This window comes from Populus alba, chromosome 16, assembly GCF_005239225.2.
Source record: "Populus alba chromosome 16, ASM523922v2, whole genome shotgun sequence".
NCBI classification, from domain to species: Eukaryota; Viridiplantae; Streptophyta; class Magnoliopsida; order Malpighiales; family Salicaceae; genus Populus; species Populus alba.
The window spans coordinates 440,656-450,996 of NC_133299.1; the positions used below are offsets into that span (position 1 = coordinate 440,656).

The 10,341-nt window shown below is 33.3% G+C and overlaps 1 protein-coding gene across 1 annotated transcript; it reads right to left on the reverse strand.

Moving 5' to 3' along the window:
* Positions 1-6,200: 6,200 nt before the first annotated feature.
* Positions 6,201-9,514, reverse strand: LOC118036645 (calcium-transporting ATPase 12, plasma membrane-type). Its single transcript, XM_035042410.2, has 2 exons — positions 9,302-9,514; positions 6,201-9,125 (listed from the first exon to the last, which is right to left on the reverse strand). The coding sequence occupies exons 1-2, from the start codon at positions 9,512-9,514 to the stop codon at positions 6,201-6,203; spliced, it is 3,138 nt and encodes a 1,045-aa protein (XP_034898301.2).
* Between the last annotated feature and the right edge of the window lie 827 nt (positions 9,515-10,341).

Here is a 10,341-nt window from a genome sequence, read left to right on the forward strand (position 1 = left end):
ATACATTTTTAAATAAAATATATTTTAAAAAATAATTATAACTATATTTCTAAACACACTCTAATTTTTTACATGGATATGTTAGAAGCTTCCTGCAATTCGTAACCCTAAAATTGGATCAAGTCAAAATCCACGTACAAGATTTTTTTCTCTCGAAACAGAAAAAAATTGAGCGCCTGTTCGGCTATTCCGAAAGCATAGCAGACCAATTTAATACTGTTGTCTGGTTTTTTTATATATATATATATATATGACAATATTCTCGTATTAAAATTATCAGTTTGACACTTTTTTAAAAACAAAAAATCATTTTAAAATACAAACAATCGTTGGTTTCATTAATTGCTAGCTTTTTCATGGGTGGTATGACCATCGCTGGCGGTCCCTATCTGGGCACGACTTGCTCCAAATTAAGTCCAAAACTAGACGTAGCACTCAAAATAATGTTCGTTATAATGGATAATTGTTGATTATTAGGTCATAATCACATAGCATGAGAATCTTAAAAATAGAAGGTTTAATTAATACAGAGTACTAATATAAAATCATATCCTACAATTTTTAAATTGAGAAATTATTGAGTTAACTAAGATCATGGCCCAACTAATAAATTTATTCCAATCATTAAATTAGAGAATTAGATTTTTAAGATTTAACTGTATAATCATAATTAAATAATTAATAATACGACAATAGTAGGATGATGCAAACATGTTTAATGATGTGTAAGAATTTATGGGCTTGATCTATGATTTTAAATGACAAACTAAATTTACCAAATAATATCTCTTTTAAACTAGATTTAATTGAAGTGGTTTGGAAACAAGCAAAATTCAAAGAAATTAAATATCGCAAGAAAAAAGAAAAGCAGTGGAAAGGAGAAAAATCTATGAATTAGAGGCTCATAAATGTCCCATGACATTACAACATTGCAGCCTAGCTAGTAACCTTGTATCCCTAATATAGTAATGGTACATAACAACAGCAACTCAAAAATGAAAGAGCAAAAAAGGAGATCAAATACAAAAAAACAATGCCCAAGTTAATTAATATAATAAATGAAGATAATAGAGCAATATGTAGCCCAAGCAAATTAAATTAGAACTATGGCAACATTGCCATTTGTCAAGCATCCAATTCAATATATTATCTTGAACAAATAATAATTTAATTTTTTCTTTCATACATATTAAATATCTCTCAAATGTGTTTAGGTTGAAAAGTAACAAAATTATGATACTTGAGAAAAAGCACCTAATTGATAACCTTATGGATACTTTGCTAAGAAAAATTATATTATGCTTTTTATTTAAAAAATAATAATCTTTCGTGCATATTTTAACTTTAAAAATATGTAGATAACGTGATTAATATAATATCTAATATAGTTAAAAGGAAATGAATAAGGTGCCTTTACAGCAAGAATCATTCAATCATTTCAATGGATTTGTAATTGTAGGGTTTTCATGGAAAACTTATAAAACCCTTTTATTACAAGGAAATAACCATTAATTATTTTTTATTTAACATTCGATGATGTGCATGAAAATAATTGCTACGCGTTGAGATTTATACCTTGAATGAGAGAAAGTAGAAGGAAAGAGGCACATATTATGAATCAAAGAAGGAACATGGAAAGTGCCTTTATGAATGTAAGAATGCAAAATAATTATTGAGTTGATGATATTGATGCATGTAAAAACTAACACAAGCACTAATAAAATAATTAAAGATTGGCTCACCCATTTGCTTTTCCAACTGATTTAACCTTTAAAAGTAATTTTGTTTTTCTTTTTCTTTTTCTTTTTTCTTTTGTAATGATATCATCAATTGTTTAATATTATTTTAAATGTATTTCTTTTATTTTAAATTTAATATTTATATTATATGTTTATTAGGATTTAGAGTTGGATTGTGTTGGTAATGGAAAAATATCCTTGCATTGCATTAAATTTGTGAAGTCAATCAGTGGGTTTTCTGAGGCATTTTTTAAAAACAATTTAACTTAATTTTTGTTTTATCTTTTTTAATTATATAGTTAAATAAAATTAGTAAATAAAAACATAAATATTAAATTTTAAAAAGTTCATGGGTGGGTTTGGCTAGTCTAATTTTATTTTTTATTTTTTATTTTTTTATATTCATTTGTTTTCTTTTTGTTATTTGATATTGAGTTGATTTAGAATTAAATTTCATAATTTATTAAATTTTATTTTTACAAGTTTATTACGGTTTTAAAAATGAAAGTCAATAAATAAGTTATTGATCTCAGTTGAGTCCATGACTCGATTCTCGAGTTTAATGTGTTTGCTAGAGTTATTCAATTCATGGGTTTAGTAGGTTAACCAATTGTATCCTATATATTTTTATTTGATTTTTTAATTTTTTACTCTTCTTCAATGTTGAATTATTTGGGAAATGAATTCATAATTTAGTTTTATTTACTTTTTATATGATTATCGTAATCTTAAATAAAAAATATATTAAAACTGATGGATGGTTCACTATAACTCTCCTCATATTTTTATATTCACCACTACATTGTTGTGACTTTTTTGTCCCTCACACAAAAAATTGCTTTCCTTTAAACCAATGATATTTATGGTCTTTTTGTCAAAAAATTTATAGTTTTTAATTCTATCTAGCAAATAAAGTTCATAGATTTTATTTTAATAATAATAATAATAATAATAGTGATGGTAATATACTAATAATGATGATGATAATGATGCTAATAAAAAGATAATAATAGTAATGTTAGTTATTGTTTTTATTATTGCCTTTAAACAAATGATATTTATGGTTTTTTTGTCAAAGATTTTATAGTTTTCAATTCTATCTAGCAAATCAAGTTCATAGATTTTATTTTAATAATAATAATAAGTAGTGATGGTAATACTAATGATGATGATGATGATGCTATAAAAAGATAATAATAGTAATGTTAGTTATTGTTTTTATTATTGTTATTATTAATAGTAATAAAAATATTAATATTATTGAAATAGTTGCACATATAAAGAAAAATATTCTAATATTCACTTATTTTGACAGTAGAAATATTAGAGTTGCAAGTTCTTTTATACTTCTTGCAAATATTCCACTTGGTCTAGAGAATCTTGACAATATCAATTATCAACTCACAAGTCTGCTAACTACAAGCTTAATTCAAAGTTTGAAGTTTATTTTTTTTTTTTTTACTCAAAAAGACAAGTACCTAACTATAAATATAAATATAAATACAGTGCTTCTCAAATTAATTAACTAGCTTGAACAAACACTAAATAAATATAATAATTTTATTTGTTTAGAGTTTATCATCAATCTAATACTAATATGAAATAATAAAATTTAATAAAAATCTCGGAACACTTAATTAAAGGCATGGTTGCCCTACCATATATTATATACCTTCACACGGTTGTGTTATTTTATTTTCTATTTTTTTTAATGTTCAGGCCAACTTTTATATTAATTTTATTTTTAAAATTATATAAAATTATTTTAATATAACTTGATTGACTTAATGGATCAAGAAACAATTTAAATATTCAAGATTATATTAATTTTATAAATATTAAAATAATAATATATTATATTGAATCAGGTAAACTCAAATTAAACATATCAATCTTCATATAAGGTAAAAAAACTATAACAATTTTATAAAAAAAATAATTCAAAATAAATTTTAATTTATAATTTATAATAAACATAAAATTGAATGAGTTTATTACATCAACGCGGAGATCTCGTGTCGGTAAGTTTTCTATTTCTGTGATTTGTATTTGTTTCAATAAAAATAATATAATTTAGTTAATTACTCGTAGCAAAAACTAAACCGCGTGGCAGACACGGATAATGGGACCGAAGAGGTGTGTTGACCAGTACTGAGAGATAAGAATGAGCAGTTCGTCTTACTTCCAGTCCACACACACAACGGGTCTCAGTGTCGTAAGATTTTCTCAATCAGTACTTTCTTTAATTTTATTGTATTTTAAGAATAGTTTGTTTTTATTTGATGATGAAGTCTTTAGTCTGTAGCCTTAACTGAGGGAAGAACATTCTGTGAACCTTCCAGCATCTTTCATTTTTGATTGCACGAAGGAGCGAAAACAACTGGTTAGAATGGTGCTCTTTTCCATTCATCACTGTTAATTTCATTTTTTCAGTTTATTTATTATTATTATTATTTTCAAAAATAGAAAAAAGAAAAGAGAAGGAGTCAGATCAAAGAGAACGTGCGTCGATCAAGAAATTAACTAATAATATTTAATTATTTGTGATCAATTAATTAACTATCATAAACTAACTAAAGGGATTAGATTATTATTAACTCTTCATTAACTTAACTTTTCCAAACTTTTTGTCTTTTTCTAACTAAATCTCATTTTTAAATAACCTTACTGCAAATCCATCATGTTATCTTGAACCAATAATGATTTTTTTTTTCTTTGATACATAATTATGAGTATGTCTCAAATGTGCTTAAAGTTGATAAATAAGAAGCTATGCTACTTGAGAACATGCATTTTTAAGAGTTTCTTGTGCATTTAATTGAGAAGTACTACATGCATGGATGCTTTATCAAGACAATTCCTACTGTTTTTTTTATTATAGAAAAAATAATCTTTCGTGCATGTTTTAACTTTAAAACATCTAATTAACTTAATTAATATTATATTTAATTCAGTTAAAAAAACATGAATAAGGTGCCTTTACAACATCCTTGATACAGAGTATTATTTAATAAATTTGTAAAAAGGACTAGCAAGATGTGGTGTAACGTGTAATTTACTTTACGGCTTTCCTTTTTTTTATTATTATTATTAATATAAGTGTTAAAGCGTGAAATTAATTAGTAACGTATACATGTTGTCATTTCTACTACTTTTTTTTATTTATTTTATTTCCCTCTCCCCCTGAAAGAAAGTACAAGGAAAGAGCCATTATGAATGAACGAATGCAATATTTATTTAATTGAAGACATTAGCTAGTTAGCTATCTCATTACCCTTATAACCAAAAATCCACAAAAATAGTATTTATTACTTTCTTAAAATATAAGAGACGGAGTCAGGGGAGACAGAAAGGACTCTACACTTTATTACTTTCTATAAATCACCTACAACACCGTATCATCTTTGTTAAAATAACGATTTTAAGTGGAGACTAACTCTGTTCACGGAATGAATCTGTATTCTGTGGCCAACACCCATGGTCATGGAATCTAATATCACAACTCTCTCTCTCTCTCTCAAGCAGACACGACCACGAATCATATAGAGAATTAATGTTGTTAGAATTATCTTAAAACATACAGATACATGGTCCTACACAGTACCTACTCTGTCATATATTTCATTACAATTCCTTCACTGATTCACATGATGTTTTGTTTTTACCGTTAATGCCTTTCAATTCATTATCTCGGGTTCTGTTTCTTCGTTAAGATACATTTTATGAGTTGGTTGATTTTTTTAATTTTTTTTTTGTCTGGAGGAGCAGACCTGAGAATCAATGGAGGTCTTCTATGTCTTCCGTTCCTTTTTAGCCTTATGTTACCTTTTGCTTCCCCCTCCTCACACTCTTCTTCATTTCTCCCCTCTTTACTCAATTTCTTTTAATGAAGAATAACTCAGGCCTGCTACACTCTTTCTACGCAGGTCAGATCAGATGAACTCCGAACAGTTAGTGCGGCCTGTTCGGTATGACTGTCATTTGAAACGAAACTCGTGAGCTTGGTTAGCAGCCCACGAGGATAAGGGAAGGGGATTCATGACTTCAAGCTCCGCTCGACTGTACGATAAACCCTTTCGATTGCTCGATGTTGTGATGATACAAACAGATAAGTTTTGTTCTTGGTTAATTATTCATGTGCTGAAATTGGTAGGTTTTGTTTTTATGGCAATAGACATGGATAGATTTAGCATGATCTTGAACCTGTAAGATCGAGGGAAACCTAGTAGCACCCAAAGCAGTACATTAAATATTTATTTATTTATTTATTTTCAAAGCTAACGCTCATGAGATCTTACAAGTTATAATGAATTTAAGAACTAGCTTGCTAGATAACTATGGCATGAGATAATGTACAAGAATCCTGAGCAAATTACAACAAGAAGTTATTTATGTACAGCCCAAGAAAATATGGAAACAATGTAAAACATAAAGAAGCTAAGATTTAATAAGTTATGAAAACTAAGAAGCGGGTGGTGATGAATTCTCAGCAATGAGTGGAAGCTCGAGAATGCTTGTAGATTGTGGAGGTTCTGATCCAGCGAGTGAACTTGATCTTCTTAGCTTAACCTTGATGACACCCCAGGTAATGTTTACAGCCCAATCTGTCACACATGAAAGTGCCCCAATAAGGAAACAGATGCTCCACTGCAGACCATTCAACCTTGCAAACCCAAAGATGTGATGTGAAATCTCAATGAATACCACCTGCAGCACCACGGTCAGAACTGAGGCCACCCAAAACCATAGGTTCTGTTGGACACCCTTGACTAAATTCTTCAGTTTCTGCTCCCTGGCATTGAATTGGTTGGAAAGTTGGCAGAGAAGAAAACTACTGAAGATCATGGCTTTGCTAACATCCTCGTTGATATTTAGAATAGCTTGCCCTTTGAACTGAAAGGCTAACAAAATGGAAACCTGATAGGAAGCTTGTATGATTATGTTCCTCCACATGGCCTTTGTGATGAAAGGTTCGGATGGTCTGATCGGTGGCCTCTGCATCAGTTTCTGACTTGGGGGCTCAGTTAACAAAGCCAAGCCACCAAGGACAGCCACCACCAGGTTCACCCAGATCATCTGAATCCCTGTCATTGGAGCATACCCGAAAAATATTGTGGTGACAGTGCTTATCACTAACCCTGAAATAGTTATGGTGACCTCAACTTGGATATACTTGTGAATGTTGCCATAAATACATCGCCCCCCCTTCAAAATCCATACCAAGAAGCCTAAATTTCCATCCAAGATGATCAATTCAGAACTCCCCTTGACCAACTCACTACTCCCAGTTCCAGTCACAATTCCCACGTCTGCTTCTTTGAGTGAGGGAGCATCATCTGTTCTCACTCCAACAAATGCTACTGTGTGGCCTTGTTGTTTCAGACAATGCACTAGAAGGAGCTTGTCAGAAGGGAGAGAGTTTCCCATCACACAGATTTTATTGACCACATTCTTTCTCTGTTCATCGCTGAAACTTCGAAAAGTTTCCACTCCATGTTCCAATGGTCTGTCTGAGAACCTAAGCATTTTATATTTTTTAGCTATGTCTTCTATTACTGACTCGCTGTCCTCTGAGACAAGTACGATGTTGACACCAGCATTTCTACAAGCTTCAACTTCTTCTATAGTCTCTTCCCGGTATTTGTCCTTCAGACCCAGAAGTCCTATCCATATCAAGCGATCATCCTGATCAGGAGTTTCATCATCTGTTGTCTTATAAGCAAGGGCAATGGTTTTTAGATGCTTGGAGTGCATGTCATTAATAATATTCTCAAAAGCCGACATTTTCTCTGTGTCCATGTCCACTAGTTTCCCTTCACTATTGTAGTGCCGGGAGCACCTTTTCAATATCTCCGGTCCCAGTCCTTTCAAATACAGGAATTTCTTGGTTTCATTGCCTTCTTTCTCCCTCACCAAAACTCCATTCCCTTCGTCACCAGAGCTCAACTTTTTCCCGATAATGGTGTAACTTTGCTTCAAACTCTCCATGTTAATCCCGAATTTCCGTTCACACCAGGAAACCAGCGATTCCTGATCATTACCTGAGCTCGTGCTGATACCAATACAGAATGCATCCTTAACTTGTTCAGGTATTGCAGAGTTTTCTCTAATTACTGTCTCATCAATCCAGCACTCATCAACTTCGAATTCCTGTGGGTTCATTGTTAGCCAACTAGTTTTGTCAATGCAAATAGTTGTAACTGAGCCCATGGTAACACCTGTCAATTGTTCTTGCACGACAGCCTTGGTGGATGGGATCTTGTTATTCCAATAATAAATGGCAAGCCTGATGAAAAATGGCACTCCTTCTACCACCCCTACCAGGAAAGTAGTCAGGCAAGTTGTCAAGGTACTGATTTTCCCGCTCGGTTTCCAAACAATTCTCTTGATAAGTTCCGGAACCTCCTTTGGATTCTGTTCTCCCTTGAATTCTGGCAAGCCCGAATCCTCATTTTTCTTTCCAGCTTTAAATCGCAGGAACAACACTACCAAGATAAGAATAGAGGTTGCGAGCCCAGCTATTTCTGTGTGCTTGCTCACCTTGTCGAGCTGAGCTGGTAATCGCCTGCTCTTGCTGGCCTTGCTTATCATCTCACCCAATTTTGTGTTCAGTCCCATGGATGTCACCAACATGTTACCCTGCCCCTCAATCACCTTGGAACCATAGAAGAGAAATGGATTCTGTTCATTAACATCGGATTGAAAGCTGTCATCCAATTTTAAGTCTTTGCCAGATACAAACAAACCATCACCAGGAATAGGGCATCCCCGTTCCAAGGATACTATGTCTCCAATCACAAGATCTAAGGCTGGTACTTTCAACTGTTTTCCTCCTCTTAAAACATTGACTTCCATCTCTCTTTTTCTCCGTAGTCTCTGCTCTCCTAACAGGTTCTCTGAATTATCACCCAGAAAATCACGCACTGCTGGAACGATCACAAGTATGATGATTGCAAGAATTATGAGGACTCCTTCATACCAACCAGTCCTCGGGCCCTCCTCCTTGATCCCGAAGCCGAGGGACAGAGCTGCTGATACGATGAGAAGGAAGATGGTGTGCCTATTGCTGGATTTCTTGAGCAACTCCAAGAAGTTTCTTGCTGCAGGGACTGTCGTTTTGTAGATTGCATTGGTTCTGCGTCGACTTAGATCTCCAATCTCTCCAGTGATTCCATTCTCTAAATCTGTCTCAAAAGCCTCTGCAATACCTCGGACGCCACCATATGCATGCAAGGAATCTAGGTCCCGTCCCTTTACTATATTGGCAATGTTTTCATGTTGTAGTTTGATATCGCTCGTAGCATTGCCGACCTCATCATTGGAAGGGATATCAGGACAAACTTGAGGTGTTGGTGAGATTTCTTCAATTCCAGCTACCTCCAAATTCTGGAGAGAAAAAAGTTATTTTGCTGTTAAGGTATATTCTTACGATCAAGTCAGCTCTAATTTTGGTTTTGGTTGCCAAACGTAGGTGCTAGCAACTCAAACAAGTATCATGTTGTAGTTCTATAGAAACAGTAGTATAGAGATGAAACAATGGCATAACCAAGGAAAACACATACCCTGTGAGATGGAGATGACAGCAAGACTCTTGGAGAATCAAGAGTCTCCTTCTTATCGTTGTAGGCTTTGGAGAAGAAAACGTGCCCTGCTCGTAGAACCAAGATAGCAGACCGCAAAACATTCCTTGGCGCTGGAATTAATGCTGGCCGTAGCAGTCCTATCTCTAGAGATTCGGGGTCCATCTCCCGACTTGTTTCGCTACTACTTGTCATTTCTTTTAGCTCGATTCTTTCTTCCCTGAAGGAGTAAAGATTATAGTATCAAGAAGAAGAATTGAAGAAGAAGGGATTTTTCAATACAAGCTGTGGTATAGATGATGAAGTCAAGGGGGTAAGTGTGTGTGTTTGTATAAATAGAGAGGGAGATGGAAGAAGGAAGTCAGGCAAATAGGGTCGGTGATTGCGTCTGAAATAGCAAGTATGGCTGAATGAGAAGAGTGTTGTGTCTGAAATAGCAAGTATGGCGCCTGAATGAGAAGAGTGTTGTGTCTGAAATAGCAAGTATGGCTGAATGAGAAGAGTGTCGACGAAGCTGCTGTGTTCAGAGGAGGAAGTTGTAGTGTGATTTACTTTCCCGGTTTCCACTTCTTTTTGGTGGCCGATGATGTCGATGAAATCAATTGCTAAAGCCTACAAGTTGTCGTTTCTACTTTGACATGTCTTCTTCTTTCCAAGTAAGTTCAGGGAAAGAGACTTGAGAGCATGCATGCAATATTTAGGTAATTAAAGACACTATCCCACTCGATACGTCGTTAATTTTCAAACTGTGGTTTTTCTCGGTCCCTTCGTCAATGGCTATGAAGCTTTCTAATATATAGTTTTATGGCTTTGAATTACATTGATACATTCGCAGCTATTGCGGGGTATGTTAGAAGCTTCCCTGCAATTCGTAACCCCAAAATTGGATTATGTTAAAATCCACGTGCAAGATTTTCTCTCTCGAAACAGAAAAAATTGAGTGCATGTTCGGCTATTACATTCCGAATGCATGGCAGACCAATTTAATACTGTTGTCTGGTTTATATATATATATATATATA